At 37.3% G+C, this 23449-nt stretch overlaps 1 protein-coding gene across 40 annotated transcripts in view; it reads left to right on the forward strand.

Annotated features, from left to right (window-relative positions):
• The window catches only part of RBFOX1 (RNA binding fox-1 homolog 1), a 2817840-nt gene that overhangs the window by 2424280 nt on the left and 370111 nt on the right, over nucleotides 1–23449 (forward strand). For 2 of the 40 annotated variants that reach the window (XM_056804050.1, XM_056804048.1), the window contains exon 1: nucleotides 11889–12377. The exons of 35 other annotated variants lie outside the window; for them this stretch is intronic. In XM_056804050.1, the coding sequence (XP_056660028.1) occupies nucleotides 12291–12377 (87 nt within the window). In that variant the 5' untranslated portion in view covers nucleotides 11889–12290. Of the gene's footprint in view, nucleotides 1–11880; nucleotides 12378–23449 lie in introns of those variants that run through there. 3 more of the 40 variants (XM_056804063.1, XM_056804073.1, XM_056804061.1) reach the window with 3 other exon arrangements.

Genomic DNA, 23449 nt, shown 5'->3' on the forward strand with positions numbered 1-23449 from the left:
AGCCATAGGTGGCACGTAGCAGAGCCTGCTGACTTTATGTACAATGATCTTTCCACTTGCTTCTATAACCACCAAGAACTTCTGTCTGTTTGGAAAGAGGAGCAGATTACTTATTATTCTTACTTCCCCTTCTCTTACCATGACAAAGTTGGGAGACCCATCTTCAATAATAATTGCAGTGCAAATTACAGAATCAAAAAATGTCAAAATAAAGAAAAGGCACCTTAAAGATGATCTTGTCCCACCTTGTCATCTTACAAGAGAATACATTGAAAACCAGAGTATCAAGTAAAGTGACCAAGGTCACACAGTGAGTCTCTGAGAGACAGGATTAGAACTCAATTCTCCCTGTTCAAAGTCAAGAGCTCTTTCTAGCACATCATGATAAAATGGTCTTTGCTGTTACAGCCAAAGAAAGAGAGAGATTCCGTATCAACTCACTAGCCAGTTGTTGGGATTATGGGGGAACCTTTTGATTTCCTGGAATTCATTTAATCATCTTCTTATATCATGAAACCGACTGTCATCTTCTTTGTGTTGTTCAGTCACGTCTGACTCTTTGTGACCCAATGAACCATAGCACACCGGGTCCTTCTGTTTTCCATTATCTGCCCAAACCTTGTAGCCTTTCTTTGGCATTTTCTTAGCCAGTGTTTATGAAACTGCTTCATTGTGGGCTCGGTCTCAGAGAAATAAATGGAGACTGGAACATGAGTGAGCCAAGCAAAGTTGGAAGATGTACATGGGCCTAATTCTCTGAGAGTTAGGAAATTGTTCCTCTCTGTCCATAGTAACCATCTTTGGCAAACCCAACAGGAATCCAGCTGTGCTGTACTAGTTTGATTTAATTGGCAGTGGCACATTAGCATTGAACATGCTCAGAAATTACAGAACAGCCATAATGGTGGTCGCAGTCCAGTGCATGGAGGAGTTATGACCCATTTATGCACTAGTTACAGGTGCAGCTGATTCGGGGGTATGGCAGAGATCAGGAAGCTCTTAGGTAACTCATTATTATCCATATCTTCAAAGTATCCCATCCTGCCCAGAAAATGGGAGGTAGGGGAGACAGGGAGATGTAGTTATTATTTCCATTCTGTAATGAAATGGCCTAAATTACAGAAAGGGAGATTGGATGGGAGCTGACAGAAGTTAGAAAGAGTACTTCCCTTTTCCAATGATTTAGGGAAAGGGAAAGATGGAGGCCATGGGGAGTAGAGGAGTATAATCATGAGATCTTTCTAGCCAATGTGCCCGTATCCTTGAATTTAATATACATTCTTGGCTCTTTCAGGATCTGGTTCAACTGAAGACTTTACTGAAGATCATAGATTGAGAATTGGAAAGGGCTTTAGAAATAATTTGGTCAAATGCTTGCCCTTTTACAGATTTGGAAATTGGAGTCCAGATACATAGAATAATTTACTTATGGTTACCCAGGAATTGAATTCAGATCCTTTGTCTCTCCAAATACAACTCTCTTTCATACTATATTCCTCCTTTAACATACTGGAAAATGGGACAGAGAATTCTCACTACACTCTTTAATCATGATAAAAATATCTTCATCTCTGTTTGTTTCTTATTTACCTGCTCAGCCTTTTAGATTCTCCTTCTGGGTTAGTGAGCTGTGTGTAAACAAGATGCAACTCTCCAAAAGGACAATGAAATTAGTTTTTAGATTAGATTAGACTAGACTAGATTAGAGTAATGGGTACATTCCCCATTTTATCAGTGGGTCTTGTTCCAGAATTTCATTTTTAAAAGGGTTATTTAGAACCTAGTTCTCATTTTCCTTTTAAAATACTACTATAAATATTGGTTAGGTTCTCAGACCTACCCTACAAAAAGTTATCTAAAACACAACATGATTGAACAATAATGATAATCATTTCATTTAAACATCACCATTTTGGCATTCTTACTTGGAGGAAATTATGGTGGTAGGAATTGGTAGGATGGGTCCAACTTTGTCACCCCTTATTACCTTATGCAAGTAATTTTAAACTTCTGACCACTATTAAGTCTCTTTCACTTGTCACTATTAAGTCTATTAAACTTCTGACTTATTATTAAGTCAGTATCTGAGACTTAGTAAGTAAGCCACAGCCAGCAGTGCTGAAGGGAGCTCCCATGCTAGGGATAGAACCACAGATTTATTATTCATTTATTTGGAAAAATCTATGTTCTGACTCAGGGAAAAGCCCAATTTTATGGAAAGAACATTGGATTCTCTTAGAAACTCTCCGTTGCTTTGGACAAGCCCTTCTAACCTCTCTAGGACTCTCTTCCCTCATTTCTAAAATGAAGAGATCATGCTAAATCACAAGTGCTTGACCTTTTTTAGTGTCAGACCTGTTTGGTAGACTGAGGAAAGCATAAACCCTTTCTTAGAATGATAAAATGCATTAAATAAAATATGTGGGATTATAAAGGAGTCCAATTATATTGAAATACACTTATCAAAATAGATGTTAAAAAACCCGAAATTTAGACTGATTTTAAGGTCTATTCTAGCTCCTCTAATTGTGTAAACTGAAATGCTAGCTCTACCAATAAGATATCTTTGAAACTGCTAGAAGACTGGCAATGGGTGAATGAGAGTGGTATTGTATATTAATATCTCTCTATATTTGGCATGAAAGGGGCTTCACCTCCCTGCATATCTGTAAATGTGTGAGATAGAGGCATCTTGATGTCTGAATAACAAAGTATTGTGCTTTGAAAAGTATCCTTTTTCAATGAAAAAAATCATAATTTTTTTCACTATGAAACATTCTTGATACAAATTGCCTAAGAGGATTTGATTCAAAACCTTCCTTTGCTACCTGTTATTTGTATGGCCTTATTTAAATTCTCTGGGCCTCAGTTTTCCTACTTAGGAAATGAAGTAACTGGACTAGATGATTTCTGTGGACCCTTTGGGCTCTATGTCTATGACTAGTTATTCATTCCTCAGGAATTCTAAATTTGTGTGAACAAGGGGCAACACTTCTTAACAGCAAGTGTACTGGGTAAAGACCATTTCCTCATACATAAACTTATACCCACTCACACTCTATTATTCTTTCCCAAAGTATGAAGAAGCAGCCTAACCCCTGGACACTCCACTCCTGACTCCTTATGCTAGCGATGTGCTTATCTGCTCTGGGGTGAGATGTGCTGTCTCAAGTCTAAGCAAAGATGCCACAAATCCTTAAATAAATGACACTTTTCCTAGCATATAAACCACCATGGCTCACTGCTATATTAGTGAATTTCATCTCTTATTAAAGACTAAAAGAAGGTCCTGAACAAAAGATAATCTTGTTGGTTGAGAGAGGAGACAATTGTATAACTTTTTTTCATTGCTATAATAATTTTAAAGTATGGAAAAATATTTCTAAAAATAACTAAATGATTAAAACAAAATGCATCCAAATGTTTTTTGTCTTGTCTTTAAAGAAGACATTAACAGTTACCTATTAATTATTTTCAAAAAGGTGATTTCCTAGAACAAAGATAAAGATGGAAATATGCTAGTCTGCAAGTTTCCTCCTTCTCCTTTTGCTGGTGCCTTTCCCAAGAGTTATTAACAGAATGAGAGCTCACCTGTGAACAGTTTCCTGCTCAATCACTTGATGCATTGCAGTTATCTAAACCCAAACCCAAACTTATCTTTTCCCTTCTCTTATTTTATGTGGTACCATGTTCCACTTATGATAATCATATTTCAACTTGTTTTGCTTAATGACTGCGATTATGATAATGACAGAATTTTTATATTTTTAAGTTTGCAGAGCACTACAATTATCACATTTAATCCTCACAACAACTCTTAGAGGTAAATGCTATTATTTTATCCCCATTTTACAAGATGGAGAAATTGAGGCATATAGAGGTTAAGTGACTTGCCTATGGGTCATAAAGCTAATAAGTATCTGGGGACAAATTTGAACTCAGATCTTCTTCATTCCTAGTCTAATGTTCTCCCTATTCTATTTGGCTGCCCAAGTACATTTAGGTATTAAAATCTCTTTATCTGGTTTTGTTTTAAAGGTTTTTTTCCAACTAGATTGTAAAATCTTAGAAAAAGAAGCCCTGTTTTAGTATTCCTATCCTTCCACAGTGTCCAGTGTTGTAAGGGACCCACAGGTGCTTTATAAATATTTATTGACTTAATAAATGCTGATTGATATATCTTTTGGTATTTGAAACTAGAGATAGAGGGTTTGGCAAAAAAAGGTTTTAAAAATTCATATTCCTTTACAGAATAATAGAATATTAAAGCTAGAAGGACACTTAGAGGGAAACTAGTTAAAAGCTTCCCATTTTATAAATGAAGAAACTGAGGTATCACCATCTTTTGAAGGACCACCATCCTCCTAACCACCAGATTAAGACTCCTCACTCTCACTTCCAACCCCCACATATCTACTCAGCTGCTAAATCTTGTTGTTTTTATTCCCCACAACATGTTCTCTGTCCATACCTCTCCTCTCCACTCCAATGGACACCATTTCACTGTACAGTGCTTTATCACCTTCCCTCAGACTATTGCAGTAGCTTCCTAATTGGTCTCTGCCTCAAGCAAGTCTCTCCCAATCCATTATACCCTCCACACAGCTATTCCCCTACCCAATAACATGTAGGGACTTCTAGTGAATCCAGGATCTTATATAAAGTCCTCTTTGGGGCATTTAAAGGTCTTCACAACCTGGCCCTTCCAAACCTTTCCAGCCTTCTTACACCTTCTTGAGTTCCTGGCTCCTAACTCTTCCCCATCCCCACTCTACCGTCAGCCATACTGACATTTTCTATTCCTTGTACTTAATCAAAGGCAGCTTGGTAGGACAGTGAATAGAGTGCTGGGACTGGAATTGGAAAGATTTATCTTCCTGAATTCAAATTTAGCTTCACACTTATTAGCTGTGTAAACCTGGACAAATCACTTAGCTCTGTTTGCCTCTGTTTCCTCATTTGTAAAATGAATTGGAGAAAAAAATGGCAAACCATTCCAGTTTCTCTGACAAAATCCCAAATGGGGTCAGGAAGAGTTCAACATGACTGAAAAATGACTGAACACAACATGCATGCTCCATCCTAGTATGATCTCTCATCTCATTTAAACTTACTGGAAACTATGATTTCTTTTTCATTCAAGCTTCTCTCTCTCTTCAGGAGACATTCTTTGATTACTTTGACTTCTAGAGCCTTTTTCTCTAAGTCACTATGTATCTACACTTTGTATTTATCTTATATTTACCTTTGTATATTCCTGTTATCTCCCTATTAAAATATAAGTTCTGGAGGGCAAGGATAATTTTCTTTTTCTTTGTATCGACAAGCTTGTGTAAATGTAATTTAAAATTCAGTTTCAAAATCAGATTCTTGAAATCAGCACTACCTTTGACTGCCCATGTACATGGGTCTGGTAGAGGACATGGCTGGAAAAAGTAGGGGAGAGCTAAGTATCCTGAAATCCCTGTGGGTGATCTATCTAGACTCCAAAACAGAGACCCAACTGAAGTATAGTACCTGGCATGTAAGAGATGCTTTAGTAAATGCTCACTGATTGAATAAATGAAAAACATTTATTATACGATTACTGTGCCCCTAGTATGTTATTGGAGAAATAAAAAGAAAGGCAGATACAACTCCTGCCACCAAAGAGGTTGTGTTCTAATTGGGAGAAAACAAGAGTATTTGCCAGGGAGGAATATTTTGATTTGGAAAATTGCAGAGAGGGTAAGTGGGAACCCAGGGGAATAGATTAACACACCTTTTGTTGAAGCTGTGGCAGTATTTATTGATTGTATTTTAGGATTGAGTTGTTAGATCTCATCCACATTCAGATTAGAATATAACTTTTTTTTTCTTTATAAGGACATTGGGGTTTGACTCTAGTCATTTGCCAGTATCCCACTCTACCCTACCCCAATCCACTTCCACTGACCTTAAGCCAGAGACTTATATCTGTACATACAGCTAAATTCATACATTGTTGCAGAGATTCACCTAGTCATCATAATATATGCATATCTAGAAAGTATATTTACATAGGTATGTCATATATAGACACACATTTGTGCAAATATATATGGGCAAACATATAATAGTATTGTATGGCTATGCATGTGTATTATATATTTGTAATATACACTTATTGTAAATATGCCGATATATGGCTTTCATCTAAAATTAAAGCTATCTTTCTTAGGTTGGAAAGATTTTCACATTTGTTATTTGCAAGTAGCATGTTCTGGGAAAAGATCTAGCCTAGAGAATCCACAGTTATAGTTTTGCAAATTATTAGGATACTCCATTTCCTCCAAGGGGATTTTTCTAATTCTCAAAAAAATTACTTTTAAATTGTGATTGGATGTTTCATTTCTAGAAAGTTAGTTGGTTTATACCAAAGAAATCCTGATGTAGGAGAAGATGATGTGTGATACTAATCAAGCCTTAAATGTTCTCATTAAATGAGTCAGTTCTGGGTCTTCAAAATAGAAGTCAAGGAGGAATTAGCCAACCAATTACAGCCTTCCATTCTCTTTTCACTTAAAGGTGCAATGATAATTGAAGAGTCTGTGACTCTGTGTGGTATTCTGGAATTTATGAAGGTAATATGTGGTACAATGGATAGCGTGCTAGAGTTGGAGACAGGAAGACTGGAATTCAAATCCTACCTCAGAATCTTGACAAGTCACTTAAGTTTTCTGAGTTTAATTCAATTTATAATTATCATTTATTAAGCAAGGACCTACTGTGTCATGTGCTGTACTAAGTGCTACTGATACCAAAAAAAAGGCTCACGGTCTAATAGAGGAGACAACATGAAAACTACTCTGTATGAATGGGATGAGTTGGAAATAATCAAGGGAAGAGACTAGCATTATGGTAGATAAGGAAAACCTTCTTGTTGGACTTTGGATTTTACCTTAAACATGGAGGAATCCAGAAGGCATAGATGAGGAGGAAGGGAATTCCAGGCATGAGTAACAGTCAGTGAAAATTCCTAGAATCTGGAAATGTATAGAACCTTAAAAGAGGAATAACAAGGAAGCCAATTTCACTGGATCTCTGAATACATAATGGGGAGAAAAAGTAGGAGGGGGCCAGGTTGTGAAGGACTTTGAATGCAAAACAGAGGATTTTATATTTGATCATGAAGTGAAAAGGAGCCACTGGAGTTGATTGATTGGAAAAGTGGCTGGTATTGTCAGATCTTGCCTTACGGAGATTAATTTGACATCTGAGTGGAGGATGGCCTGGAGTGGGCATAGGTTCGAGGCAGAGAGGACAACTAGCAGGCTATTCCAGTAGTTCACTTGTAAAGGGATGAGGACCTATGCCAGAATAATGACCAGATTGAAGAGAAAAGAGGACTTATGTGAGAGATGTGGTAAAGGTAGAATTTACAGGACTTGACAGTAGATTGGATATGGAAAATGAGAAATAGCAAGGAAGTGCGAATAATACCTATGTTGTCTCTGTGTGATTAGATAGATCTTAGTGCCATAAACAGTAAAGGGAAGGACATCTGGAGGATTGGGGGAAAGATAATGAATTTTGAAAATGTTGAGTTTAAGAAGTATTTGACATCTACTTTGTGACATGTAATAGGCCATGGAGATAATTTTGGAGCTCAGAAGAAAGGTTGGGGAAGACTAAATAGAGATAGTAACTGAAACTATGGGAGCTGATGGGATCCTCAAGTGAAAAAGTGTAAAGAAAGAAGGGAAGAGGGCCAAAGACAGAGCTCTGTGGGATACCCAAGGTTAGTGGGCATGATCTATGTCCACATCCAGCAAAGGACACTGAGAAGAAGTAGTCTGTCCTGTAGAGAAGAATCTATAATATGAGAAAGACAATCACATATTAAACAGACAATGAGGTAACTTGGATAACCAGAAAGGAAGACACGTTCTGGGGACTAGTCAAATATATACTGAGATTTGATGATGAAGGTCTTCCAAAGTAGGATAGAAGTTTCTAAATTTCATGTGATAGGAAATAGGGAGCCATTGAAAGTTTTGGGCCTGGGAGTGGCTAATTGATTTAAGTGATTCATAAGTAAGTTACGAAGGAAGAGACAAAATAATGGAAGGAACAGCTGGAATACCAGCTCTCACAGGCTCTTCCAATAATCTGTGTATGAACTTGGAGAGCCATTGCTTCAATGGAATGCCAGCTGTCTTTACTGTAACCAAGTAATCTGGCTGGTTGGTAGATGCTCAGATTACCTTTCTGTTGTGATTAGAATCAGTTCTTGATTATCCTGGGGCAGATTCTTTCCCTTTACTCATTACCCATAGCATAATGCATTGAAGAGCTGCATCAAATTGACTCTGTATTTTTCAGCCCAGACTGGGAAAAGGTTATTTTAGATCTTCACATAGACTGGTAAACAAAGATGCTATTTTTCTGTAGATTTCAATGAAACGAAATACCTAACACTGTATTTATTAAACTGTCCTTTTCACAAATTATTCTTTGATTCCTCAGGAGGAACATTAGGAATTTTCAGTACCTCCAAGTCATCATTTCAAGCATCAATTTCCATTCTCCCACAGATGTGGGAACGTTCTTTTTGAGAGAGGTTTTGGTTAATGGAATACTCTAAGACACAGGTTATGTGGGGACTTTAGAAAACTACTCTTCATTTTGAATTTCTGTGGGGATAATCCTTTCATGGGTGCTTATAGATGAGACTTGTAAACAAAATACACTATGGAATTCTTGGAATACACACACACACACACACACACACACACACACACACACACATCCATAATCCTACTAAATAATCAAGGCTATAATCAGGATCCCTTACCCTCACCCCTATCCTGTTCTTTTGTTTTTATGTTCTGCTCTCTTCCCTTCCAAGCTGACATTTAGTCTTTGGGCGTCTGTCACCCAGAAGGAATGGGGGTGGATGGTGTCATCATTTACAATCCCAGGTTCTGCATGTTTGGTTGGGGGGGGGGTATGCTGAACCACAGCAAAGGGGGTGGAGAAGAAAAGGGGCGGGGGGGGGGGGAGAGTTAACTAAAAAACAACAATGTGACAGAAAGGAATTGGAGAGTCAGCAAATGAGAAAGGAGTTTGATCATGGATTGAGAGAGAGGAAAGATGAGAAGAGGATTATTTTAGGGAAAAGAAGCTAAAAAAAATCAAAGAAGTTATAAGAAAATTTTTCACGTGAAGGAAAGTCCTAAAAAACTGCATAAGGATACATCAAGTGATATAAAGGAAGTAACATGAAAGAAGAGAATACAGATAGGCAGCAAAGTGAAAAACAAAAGGAATGTAAATTAGTCATTTTATTGAAGGCTGGCTTCAAAACTTTGGATAAAATGAATTGTATTTTGTTATTCTCATTGTGGATAATGATTCAAAACACATTCTTTGGAGATATCTTTTCAGATTCTTGGTGGAAAAGGTAGAGAATGTGTTTTTCGAGTGATTACCAGATCCTTTTGCCACCATTCTTTTCTTAATCCCGGGCACATTACAGAGACAGATAATATCACTGGCAAAGTTAAGGTTGCCCTAACTAAATTTGTCTCCAAATTGCCTCAGAATTAAGTAAGTATCCATTCATAAGTCTCCTTCCTAACCCTAGACTTTACTTGTTAAAAATGTATTTAAATAACCAACCTCAATTATAGCTTACTTGACCTTGCAGTTACGTTGTATACATGAACGGTTTGAAAATACATTTACTAAAAGAGCTGTTAATTTCTGTAATACAGGTGTTATAGAAGGAACAAGAAATTGGACCCAGGAGAGACTTGAGTTCAAATCCCACTTCAGGTACTTATTAGTTAGGTGAAGTCACCTAACTTCTCTAATCATTAATTTTATCTGTAAAATGAGAAAAATAATAATACCTGTAGTATCTGTATGTCATAGAGTTCTTGTGAGCCTCAAAAGAGATAATGTGTGCAAACTACTTGGGAAATTTTAAAGCACTTCTCTCCCAAGTCTTACTTCAGCCTTAAGCTAATGCTCAAATTAATAGCACTGAGATGTTGGGAAAACCCCATATAAATGTTAGATTTTGCTGTTTATATTCTTTGGAAGTGAGGGTAAAACTCTAGTTCTGAAAAAAGGTTTTGGGAAGAAATTTTAAATGAAATGCCCTTTATGTTTTCATTCCTTTTGGGTGTCAATATTTTACATTCTTGGGAGGGGAATAGGAGGGTGTAGCATTCCACATCAATGAGTTCATTAGTATCCAAACTTTCAGTCCCTTCACCAATGGAAGAGAACATCAACTGATCTGTGACTTTGAGTCTTAAGGCATTTTCTGGGGCCCTAAAAGATAAAGTTACTTATCCAAAACCATAGTCTCCTAGGAATTAGAGGTAAGATTCAAACCCAGGTCTTTCCGTTTCCAAAATTAGCTCTTTATCCACAATACCATTTTGCTTTTCATAAGAGATAATGATGCCTTATAATCATATGAACACATATCTTTAGAGTTTTTCATAGCATTTCTTCATATAGAATCTTATTTGGTCCTTGCCACAGACCTATTACTAGGCAAGTAATAATGTCCCGTTATTATTTAGTTGAAGAAACTGACTTAAAAGAACAGAAAAACTTGTTCAGGATCGTATGGTTAGTGTTGGAGAGTAGACTAGAACCCAGGCTTTATGACTTGCCAAGAAATGTTTTCATTACTCAGAGATAAAAGAGACATAATTTGAAATGATTAATCCAATCCAGCAGAAAGTAATAATCCCCATCTTGCCCGTAAGGAAGAGTGAAAGCATCTATAAATGGAAGCTAGGAATAGGTAAACATGGCTCTATCCCATGGTGACTTTCTCTGTCCTCACTGGTAACTTCTTAGAAATGCCATGTTGGGAGTCACAGTTCCAAATCTAAAGTTAGAAACAGTATCGGGGTTATTAAGTAAGAGGGGTCAGCTTACAGCTGCTAAGGGAACTCGTTTGATATATGAGTGTCAATTACAGAAAAGCTTTCAAGATGACCAAAACTCAGTTTTAAGTGGAATTCTGTGCCAAACATTGTCCACTATAGTTACCTAGACAAGCAATTATGGTGCTAAATCAAGTAACTAAAATTAGTACAGCACCAAGACACCTTGGTCCTCTAAACGTACAGGAATTCGTGCTTGGATTCACGAGAAGGCATCAGTGGAATGTAATTTAAATTACCTTGAACTTCCCCAATTTCAGCCCATTTCAGTCATCTTTCCTGTTTATAGTTAGTTAGGATGTAGTCAGCAGGTGTTATTATAGAAAATTTTATTCTAAATTGTCCTCGACCTTGAATATCACCGAAGTGCACAAAATACATTGTACCTTCATATAATTGCCCGCTAAAAAGTGAAAAATCTAAATATAACAACCTGCCCTCCTACTAGACAAAACCGAGAAGACCAAAAGCACAGCTGCTATCTGTGCCTTTCAGAATTGTTAATATAGAACTATGTCTACACTATGCTGAACATCTGGTTGAAAACTGAAAAAAAAATATATGCCGTCAATCTTCATCTGGCTGTTTGCAAATATGTTGAAAACAGAAGGTTCAGATTTGTACCTGGGTTTTTCAGATCTTATCTAGATTTTTGGTGCTGTTTAGACCCCACCTTATATGTCAGTATCTGATAGCATCTTTCATCTAAAAATACTACAGAATTTGAGTTTAATCATCAGAAAGTATTTTATCTAGAAACTCATTTCTGGGAATACACAATAACAGTGATCAGTTATCCCTTTGAGCCCCACCCCTATCAATCAATTCTCATCATTTTTTTCTCCTTAAAAAAAAACAAATTCATAAATGCACAAGGTTCTATGTATTAACAAGTTAATTTAAGTTTAAACATCGACTTTTATTTTCTTTCTCACGTTCTATTTTTTATGTATCTTCTCAAAACCCTGTGTGGAACCAGCCATCTACCATTTGGCAGAATTCATTTTGGAATAGCTTGAATCTTGTTGCTTGCTCCCTCTCATTTTTTTTTCTAAAGCTAAATTAACGAAGAGTACTTGGTTAGTCATGTTAGACAAGCTGTTCCCAAAATAGCACCTTCCATTTTGGTATCTTCAGCTTTGCAGCTGCTGTCTCTCTCCGTTGTCTGGGAAGAAAACTTTAACATTAAGAGTTGCTGATGTAGATTTTTTTTTTCCTCTGAGTTGAGGAGGGCTTGGGCCCTGACAGAAGTTATTTGGCTCTAAGCTTTGTAGTTTGGAAGAAGTTGGTCTATAGATTTTCGCCTAACTTTCAATTGATGTGTTTAGCTTCAGTGGGAGTAATACAATCAGTTAAGCCATGTTGTCGTCTCAAGGAGTTTTGCTACATCCCTACGGCGTGCCCATGATTGTGCCCGCGGCACCGTACTTCACGGGACTTGTTCAGGTAATTCAAGGCCGCTTCCAACAAGCAACTTAACTCTGGTGCACTTAGAGTAATAATTGGAATTTTTATGGTTGAGAAAGCAAACACTTTTAATACAGGAAAAAGCCCTCATGTAGTCAGTGAGAAGACAGTAGGAAATCAAAAAGATGGATCACCCTAATCTGTGTATTGACATCTCTCATGGCTGAATAAATGGTGTAGTTGAGCTATATTTGCTTGTATTGATCTGCCTGCTGCTTAACATTCATGCCTTTGCTTCGAGAGGTTGACCACAGGGCAAAGGATTTGCTATCCATTCCAGCTTTCTGAGGGACTCAGCATTCCCACTGCAGATCATGAGGCAAAGTAACTTATCATGATGTGGTTCAGTTAAGTGCTTTAGCCTAGCAAATATGAGTAACATTAAATATGCATTAATTCATATGTTAGACTTCACATGGAATGTCTGTTTTAATAGAATTTTTGTATAAAATGGAATAATACATTGATGGTTAATTTATGAAGTTTGGAGATCATTATAGGAACCCCACATCAGCCCTTTGAGTTTTTAATGATGGCAAAGAATTGGTGACTTGAAATATTTTTAGTTTTTTGAGGAATTAACTAGCTATTAATTTTATCATGGCATGCAGAACAGATTGTCTGCTAGCCTTGTAGTTCAGATAATTCTTCCAATGGTTTTCAAGGGATTTTCTTTTGCTTAGACAAAGATTTGCCTTCACTGGGAGAATTTTGCAAGCTACTGTAGCCTTTGGTTCCGTGCCCATGTATAGTGGACAAAACATTGACATCTGTGATTTAATTCTGGTTCTCCTACTAAATAGCTGAATGATCTTGGGAGAGTCATTCCTTCTATTGTAAAATGAGGATGATTTCTAATATCCCTTCCCCATTCTCAGGTTGAATGATCCTACGTATCTAGTACTCTTTCTGATGTATACCGGTTATTATCCAGCACCATTTTCAGTTGAGTGCAGATATTTTTCCTACACCTGCCCTTAGTCTAAAACAGACCCATCTCTATTATGCTTTGCTCTACATGATAAAAAAAACAACAACAAACTAATTGTTATTCATAGTAAACAAGCAATAAAAAATACTTTCCCTCCCCCTCACCCAAATACCCCATACCTATAATTTAGGAGTGAGTGAAGTGAATAAAGTCCAGCCCAGCTCATTAGAGTCAAACTAAAAAAAAAAATGTCTTCAGCACAGACTGTTGGGCAGACACATTATTTTTTCCCCGAACCTTCATTGTAACCCGTTGTTTATTACAAAAGGCTGGCTAGAATATCAAACCTGGGGTGATTCCAAACAGCCGAACAGCTCAATAATTCTGGATTGCTGGCTGGCGCCTTCACTGGAGAGTTTACTCGATATTAGCCACATGTGTATAAAGTAGAAATAAATTGATCTACCTGAGATTGGCCATTATCAATATTGAAATCTCTTTGTGTTTCTTGGTCCAAGCAGGCATAGGCCACTGCTGCTCCAGTGGGATCTGAGGGTAGTCTTGGAATCTCACAGACAACTCCTCTTATTTCCATTTTAGATTTTGGGTGAAGGTCAGGACCAGGAGCTCTGTCAGACCCTCTGCTATCCTGTCCAATAAATAATTACAAGCAAATCGTGCCTTTCACTCTATGCTGATTGATGCTGAAATTGCTTTTGAAAGTTCTCATAAGTTCCTGTTATAGATTAAGTGCCGGTGTAGGAAAAATAACTGCACCCAACTGAAATGGGTGAATGTAATCAGGTTTAATGGACTCGGGAGCTTGTTGGGAATTAAATAACTATTGATTTGTTGGAATGTTGCTGTCATTACGAAATGCCACTCTGGACACATTACCCAGGTGATAGATTAGAAGACACAAGGGCTCTTTGAAAAATTTGGGAGATCTGGCTTTACTCATTAGGTATACCATCTTAGCCAGTATGTTTGTGGAGTGTGGGAAATTGCTTTTGGAAGGAAGGAATGGGCAAGTGCTACCATTTGCAGACTGCGGTAGCATGAGTGTTTTTCCTTCCAAGGACTGCGGTTTGGTAGATATCTTTTTAACACTTCATTAGAGCTATGATTTCATCAGGATAGCTGGTGCTCTCCCTACCTATGAAGATCACAGCGTACTGAACATTAGATTTTGGTTCCCTGGGTTTCTTTGTCCAAAACAACCTATACTATGGCAGCTATACTATGGTTGGTGGTTAGCTTTTCTGAATTTATAGATTTCTGGTCCTCTGGTTTTAAATAGGTGATTGCTGGGAACCTTCCAATCCAGGTAAAAGTGGACAAAACTCTACTGCCATAGCATGAAAGGTCCAATGTGTACCTTCATTACCCAATCAGGCATCAGAGTAGACTTTAGAGAGGCACATTTGCCATACCTGCCTGAAATGGAAAAGAGCAGCATAATAATTGGTTCAATATAAAAAATATTGCATTTGGAGTCAGAAGACCTGGATTCAGATCACAGTTTTGCCTTTCCCTGTATGATCCTAGGAAAGTCATTTGTCCTTTTTTGATCTTGGTTTTCTTATGTGTAAAATGAAGGCATTGAGTAGATAAAATCTAAGGTCCTTTCTAGCTCTAAATGATCATTTGTAAACCCTGGGTCCAGAACCAGTCTCCTTCCATTCCACACCCTGAAGGGTCAGAGACTTGTTGAGTGATTGTCTTTTCGGTATGTTGAGCCAAAACATGATATTAAAATGTTTGCATTAGAATGAAAATATATTGCAAATCACCCATGGCAATGCACTTAAGAAAAATTATATCAGTTAATATTCCTACCATGCCTTTTATCTTCATAGCAATTTAATATCAGATTACTTACTTGCTCCCTGCCTTGGGGTCTTTGCCATCTAGACCAAAATATTTTTGTAACATATGCAATACTTGCCACTTCATAGCATTTATCATTGTGTTACAAAGGAAACTCTGCCACTTAATTATCTTTGGTGATGTAATAATAAATTCCATTATTTTCTTCAGACTAATGTTATTTGGTTTTGACTTCATACTTTAATGTCAGATTGGATTTATAATCTCAGTATTCTGGGTATTCCCTCTGCTGCAGATTTCAATTCATCCATCTCTTCCCAACTTCTGATACTGTCATCTAGACTATTCCATAATTTTGCCAAAGATTTGCCCAAATTTTTAAGAGCCTTCCTCGCATTTCTCTTAATACCATAAAGGTGATGCATGTGGGTTGACCATCAGTTATTGCTCATCCTTCCTATGTCACTAGCCTGAATTCTTTCTCAGCCCCACATTTGTAGGATAATATCCTTTGCTCTGCTTCCCTGCATAATTCCTTATTTCTAATACATTACCATCAGCTTATGCTCATATGTGGCTCTCCATTGCCCTTTGATGTGTTTCTTCACTTGTTTATATTAATAAAATAATTATGCCACTAGGTAAGATAGAATAGCTTGCATGATTTTAGATTATCAACCTAATCATAGATGAGTGATCTTTATTTGCTTCAATAAATCCTTGTTGTCTAGAACTCTCTTCCCTATTGTAGGTCTTGAGCATGTAGTAAATAAATCCTAGGAAGTTGCCTGAGACAAGTAATGACTTACATAAGGTCACAAGCCCATTCAATGTTAGACCAAGAATTTTTGAACCCACTGTTTCCTGAGTCAGTGCTCTAGACACCGGGTCCTTTACTGCTTCTAAACATAATTGTGCTTGACAGTGTAGCCAAATGGTACCTTTTTTATTTCCTAATAGGTTCTCAGGAAGAACCTCTCTTATATTCTCTTCCTCCTGTAGATGAATCAGCTGCTAGCCCTGGCTAAAAGGCTTTTTCAATGTAATGGCTAGAATTGTACTGCACTCCTTGAACTTATGTGACCCCAGTGCTTATTTATATAAGCACGGCTGGTTGCCAGACATCAATATTCATGATTCCTGAATGGTAGAATGGGATATAGTTAGATAATTTTGAACCCATTTGTGGTATCTAGAGACAGAAGGGGAGTATTAGAGCAGATCTCTATTAGTTCTAACATGTGTACCACTGAGTCAGAAACCTCAGTGTAAGCATCACTAGGTTGAATACCTGCAGAGGTCATTGTAGATGTGGTTGTCTGAGGTCCGGACTGTGCTTCCATGATCTTAAACATCCGGATGTTTCCAAATATCACGCTATTTTTAATCATGTAATGAACGCACTTGGTCTCCAACTAGAACTCAGATCAGTAGTAATAACACTAGGATCTTGGGGTCATAGATATGAACCTTGAATAGGACAGTGAGCTTTTTCAGAGAAGCAGTGTATCAGGAACAGAAACGGGATTGGACTCCATTAGAAGATCAATGCTGAAATCTTCCTTAAATCGCTTAACCAGCTCATTATAAATATAAATTTTTATATCTACTATTGGGAAGAAAAACAAAGACCAACTTGCAGCCTAAACCCTAACATTTTCATTCATTTATTTTTGTTATCATAGCCCAAATCTCCATTTTCATTTATGTAACTGACTTACAGGAAAGGAAGATTTTCTATTAGTGAAGCTCCATACCTAATCAGAAAATTGGAGTCCTACTTAAGTCTTCTGACTTTGAGTTTAATGCTATAAAAGCACACTAAGTTGCTTCTCAGAATAGCTAAAATTTTATTGTCACACATCATTTAAGGTCTTAATTAACACAAGTTTAATTGGTGCAAAATTCTATTTAATTCAAATGATATCAATTGCATTTAAGGAGAGCCAAAATTCAATTAATGTGACCTGTGCCAGCTAGTTGAGGATTTCCACACCCTATGCTTTCAGTCTACACTTACCTATGTTGTCTACCATATTGTATATTGGGCTACGTTACCAATGGTGGTGTTCATTTGTTAAAAAGTCATTGTTTAGTCATGTCTGATTCTTCATGACCCTGTGGATCATACTGATTGGAAAATTCCAATCAAAAATGCATTTCTCATAGTAAAGCAGCCATTCAGACAAAAACTTAAAGTGTATGTATTTATTGCAGTAAAAGAAATGAAAAAAGAAATGAAAAAAAAAAAGAAAATTGTAGTCCTAGAAATGCAGTTAAGTGATTTGCTTGGGATCATGCTGCATGCATGTGTATGAACCAAGTTCTTCCTGACTCCAAGGCTGGTTGATATATCTGTTATTGATGTCTTTTGTAAAGAAAAATCCATCATTCATGTCCTACTGATGGTGGATCAGTAGCATCATTTTCATATATATGAAGTATAATATATCAATATTATTGGACAAAGCAGAAAAATGAATGCCTATATTTTTCATTTTTCATCTATTAAAGACATACAATGGGGTGCAATTAGGTGGTTCAGTAGATTAAGAACCAGGTCTAGGCACAGGAGATCCTGGGTTTAATTCTGGTTTCAGAGACTTCCTAGCTGTGTGGCCCTGGGCAAGTCACAACCCCCACTGCCTAACCTTTACCTCTGTTCTGCCTTGGAAGCAATCCAAGGCAGAAGGTAAGGGTTATTAAAAATATAAAGACACATCATGATTAGATCCTCATGTTGAAGTTGAAATTAGATCTAACAGCATTATAGAAAAAGTTGGGAGAAATTCTAGAAATTGGTCTTGGAAATCTTATTCCCCTGTGCTTAAAACCCTTTTTCAATTAAAAATCAGACTTTTTAGAAATATCCCTTTCTATGAATACTCTACTATATTGAACTTTATGGATTCCTTGAATCCCTATTTTCTTCATCTGGAAGCATGCAGAAGACAGTGCCCTTTTAAACTCCTTCTGTATAGAGCCAAGTACAATATCAATAGAAAACAAATGAAAAATGGCTTTCAGGTGTGGATGGAGCTTTTATGGATCAACCTGGGAAATTTGGAGTGGAAAGCAAGAAACTGCCTTACTGAATTTTGTAGTATTTATTCCAGAGTCCAAACTTAGTGCCTCATCATGGCATGGAGGTGACTTTGGCTTGTCCAAGGCTAGACCCAAAGAATAGCAGCTCCAGCAATCCTTAACAAGCTAGGAAGACTTCAAGGACAGGTCCAAGAAATGTGAGGACTCATTTAAGTGTCTCAGAGGTTTATCAAAGGTTGACAGGAGCTTTTTTGCAAAGACCAACTGCTAGGATATAGAGTGCTTATAGGAAATATACCATATTGGAATGATCCTTCATTCTTGAAGTTTGACGAAGTTTATAAAATGTTAGCAATCTGCCCCTTGTTTTTTTGGTAGAGATGTTCAAATAAAACACAGAATTCTAGAAATGAAGTGCCAAGCCTGAACTCTCTCACTGCAGAATTGAGGGCACTAAATTGAAAGGATGATTTTAAAGGGTAACTAGGTAATCTTTAAGAACCATCATTTTTGCCACTATTGACTATATCTATTAAAGAAATTTCATAGTTCAAAGATCTTATATATTGAGATTTCTGTTGATCTAGAATTGAAAACAAAAATCATCATGCTTCTGATTACCATCAAGGACTATGTGCCTTCAACTTATATTTGCTTTGTATTACTCATTAGGGGATGTGCACATGTTGTCATAGAGGCTCTGCCCACGTTGGCTTAAGGAGAAAATTGAAGCAGTTGTCATAGTATTCTGAATATAAGCCACATTCTTCAAATGAGATCATAGATTACAAACAATCATGGATTTAGAGTTCAAAGGGACTTGGGAGATCTAGTCTGACCTCTCATTTCATAGATGAGGAAACTCAAGCCCAGAAGAAATTATATAGATAGGAAAATCTGAGCCAGGATTTCCACCAAGGTCTTCTCTCTGATTCTAGATCCAGCCCTTAGTCTCCTGTGTTTATAAAAGAATACTGAAAAATAAATACTGAAAAAAAACCCTGGAAGAATAACTCCAATTTTAGATTTCACTGAACCAATAACCTTAAATATAGATTACAATTATTTACAAATTAATTTTTTAGAACTAAGGGTAGGGGAAAGTACAACCCATACTTAAATTAATATGGCAACTCAGTTAGCCTCTTTTGCTTTACTTCTACCTACTTCCAAGGAGAAAAACATCTCTTGAGGAGAAAGTAGTGACTTCCATTCTGTTGTCTATATCCATCAAGTTTCTGTTTTGCAAAGTATTTTAGTTATTTGGCTTGTTCTTTTTGTTTGTTTGTTTTGTTTTGTTTTCTAAAGGTGGTGGAGGTGGGATGGAGCACCAAAAGAGGTTTCAGAGAAAGCGGTTCTGAGGGCTCTTCTAGCTAAAGCTTATTCATTCAAAGGCTAGCAACAACTACCCACAAAGACCAACTGTGAGGATGCTGAGGGTTTATAATCTATATCAGTAGGAATTAAATAATATTGTCAGCATTTATGGACATTTTATAGATTTAAAGACTGTGACCTACTAGAAAAGCTAAGAGAATTTCCCAGGGAGACAGAGGCAAAGTGGCAAATATGAACACCTAGAAATCCAGTACTTCTCCTTTTGTTTGAAGGTTGGGGGAGGAGAATAACTCAAGTTATTAAATTGGAAATAATTTGGATTTTCCAACCTACAGAAGTACTAGGAAATGCCCAAGAGTAGCACCATTCTATTTTATATGAAATGTACTTTTTTAATTAAAAGATTAAAGGGACACTGTCAATCTCTCCTGATTAATATCAGTACTATAAAAAGGCTGTGTTTCTGCAGCAGCCATCTGTCATTTTGATCATTTTAAAGGCATGCTATATCAGCAAGTATGCTTTTTATAATAAATTGGCAAGGGGCAGCCAAGGCTGGAAAGGCTTGCAGGTTTCACACTTAGCTTTATTGCTTCAGTGCTCAGCAATCTGAACCTTTGAATATGAACTAGGGCCTCTCTCCCTGTCTTTTAAAGGTGGTTTTAGGTAAGTGTTTTCTTAGGTGATTTATGATGCCTCTTTACATTTCTCCCCCATCTAAAGATAGACACATCTTACTTGTATCCAGTTGGCATGCCAAAGAATCAGCATATCCCCTTCCCTCTGGAGAGTTCAAAGAGCCTACACAATTACTCAAAAACACTGAACTTTCATACTCCTCAGGATTTTTCTAGGGATAGACTACCAGGTTATGAGCAAACTCAATCAATCAATCTGTTAACACAGTTTTTAAGTTTAAATCCCTGACAGTTGTAAGAGAGACAGTGTGGTCCACTGTGGAACTTGGCACACAATTAAGGACTTGATCAAAATTGGACTTTAACTCAATGGAAGAGGTAGAGTCTTGCCTGCCCATCTGTTATTCATCCTCCCATCAAAGGAGAAGTCTCAGCTCACCCCAGAGGGACTCATAACTTGTGCTTGTATTTTGGCCAAGTGGCAGTGACTATACTGTGCTTATCACAGATAAAGAGTTGGAAAGACATTAGAGGTTATCTAGTACAACCCTCCTCATTGGACAGAAGAAGAAACTGAGGTACTAAGGCAAAATGAGTTGCCTAAAGTCACAGAACTCTTTGTACAACATCTCCACTAAAACAATTATACTCTGGGGTCACTGATTTAATACACAGTTCAGAGTAACCTGAATATCCTTCCCAACCCCTCTAAACTCATTTCTAGCATTATGAATGAATGTAGTTCCCTTATTCCATGATAGTAACTGTGTACAAAATAGCTATTCTTAAGCTCTGTGTTCTATATTAACTCTTAGGGATGGGTCATTTTCAGTCATGGTGGAATTAAGTACATAACCCAGAACAACACAAAAATCCCAAATTTATATAGTACTTAAAAATTTACTAAGCCCTTCAAAGTTTATGAGCAGCCCATTATAAGACCTTCCCTATAGTGTAATAGATTGTTTTTGGGGTATGACATTTTTATTACTGATCCACCTTTGGTACATGATACATTTTGAATAACTTTCCCATTAGTTGGGGTGAATTTGCAATGATTTCTTGTGTAATTGGAAACTGTTGCCCTAAAAACTGCATTTCCCAGGAGCCCACTGACTTCCTGTGGTTACATACTTCCTGTAGACAGAGGGATAAATTCAGTTGGGGTTCCTGGTCTGGCCTCTTGGCTTCCTGGGTTGCAACTATGGTGGTAAGTGGGCTTTTTGAACAGATAGATTAGCCATAGACGCGTAGTTTTTTTTTTAAATTTTGTTACTCTTTTATTCCTTCATTTCTAATGATCATTAATAAATCTCTTAAAATATAATATTTTATTATTGTATATTGATTTTAATTTTTATATTCTCCAAAGTCATTTCTCCAGCTGATTAGTGCCAGACATTTGTAATATGGCTAATCAAGATTAGGTCATATTTTGTGACCAAAGAATAGAGGGATGATAATTGGCCCACAGAAGGGTAACATCCATCCTTATTGGGGAACATGACCTCTTGTGAGCCTATCCATAATATCTCTGAGACCCTGAACGTACAGGACCATCATCAAACGGGTTGCCCAGGATGAGGATTTGCGTTGCATAGTAGTAAAACTAACCCTTTGACCCACTCACCTCAGTCAAGTATACATAGAACTAAGGAAACAGAAAGCCCATCCCAGCTGCTCCATGTGGTCACAGCTTTTAAGGACAGACTCCATGAGAACACCCACACCACTGTTCTGTACAGTTCCCAACACACTGTGGGCGCTTAATAAATGTTAAATAGTAAGAATAGATTCCATCTGTCATTGCACGATGTTGGTGAGGATCTGATCTGGGTATGGACTACTGTGGATTGGCACCAATGTTACTTTTTTATGAACCTTCAAGATGGCAGTGCTTAAAGTTCGAAGTTATCTTTGACCTTAGGAAAGGAGGTAAAGAACAGAGTACTACAGACAGCTTGACTTATCTATTGGACTCTGTCAAAGATCTTGCTTCATTATTTCACTACAGGTGAGGTGAATCCTTTCAGGCCTGAAATGTTAATGTTCTAGAGAATTATTTGTGGCTGATAAATTGAAGGGAAGTTTTCAAAATCTTACAATTTCTAACATGGAAATATTGAATGAATTTTTATTTCCTGGATCATTTTTCGTAGTTAATTTCTTTGGCCAATGGACATTTTTAAACTGTTAGATCATATCTATTTTCTTCATTTATGAGTTGTTAAAGTTGTAGTAGGCTAACAAATATGGATTTGTAGAAAAGCAATGAGAAAGACAAATGCTGTAAAAATAAATAGAAATGACCTTAGTGTATGTCAGCAGTCCCCCTACTTAGGAAGGCTGAAGCTGCTGGATCCTTTGAGCTTGGGAAATTCTGAATTGCAAAGGGAAAATGCTCTTGGGAATCCACACAAAATTTGTCACTGATAAGGTAAGCCCCTGAGGGTGAGGGGTGGGAGGCACCAGGCTACTGGAGGAGAGGTGAACCAACTCAGGGTGGAAATGAAGTCAAGCTTCAGAATGGATTGGTAGTGGTATTTGACCTGTGAGTGGCCACTGCCTGTTCAGCGAGGGTGATATAGGAAGATCCATTTTCAGTAAACAATCAAACACATAAATGAACAGTAGTAAAGGTGATGGTGACCTTATTTACTTTTTTAAAAGACTATGAAAGTAACAGATTCATCTTACCTTCCCCTTCCTACTGGGGACATAAAATAGGGAGTCAGGCTTCAATCAAAGCACTTGAGATGGTTAATGATCCTAAAAAGAAAGTGCTGAAAATTACCAGTGTGGCCTGTAGTCCAAAGAAGTCCCAAAAATATCTCTGGGAAATTAGAGGAGCCAAAGAACATATTGGGAGAACATATTGGGAAGAAAAGGAAGCTGTTAATGTACTGATAAGTGTTTTTTACCTAAAATGGACTCATTTTTCCTCACCTTTTCTCCCCAAAAGTGAAAAGGTTCCCTTGGGTTGGGCAGTTGCCATAGGGCAGTGCATAAGTGCAGTAGATAGAGTGCTGGGCCTAGAGTAAGGAAGACATCTCTTGAATTCAAATATGGCCTCCAACATTTATTGCTGTGTGACCCTGGGCCAGCCACTTCACCCTACTTATCTCAATTCCTCATCTGTAAAATGAGCTAGAGAATGAAATGGCAAAACACTCTAATATTCCTGCCAAGAAAGTTGAAGGAGCTGACTGAAACGAGTCAACAGACAAATAATTTAAATATTGTACAGTTAGATGCAGATTATTTCTGGC

The sequence above is a fragment of the Monodelphis domestica genome, chromosome 7 (genome assembly GCF_027887165.1).
Source record: "Monodelphis domestica isolate mMonDom1 chromosome 7, mMonDom1.pri, whole genome shotgun sequence".
NCBI lineage: Eukaryota > Metazoa > Chordata > Mammalia > Didelphimorphia > Didelphidae > Monodelphis > Monodelphis domestica.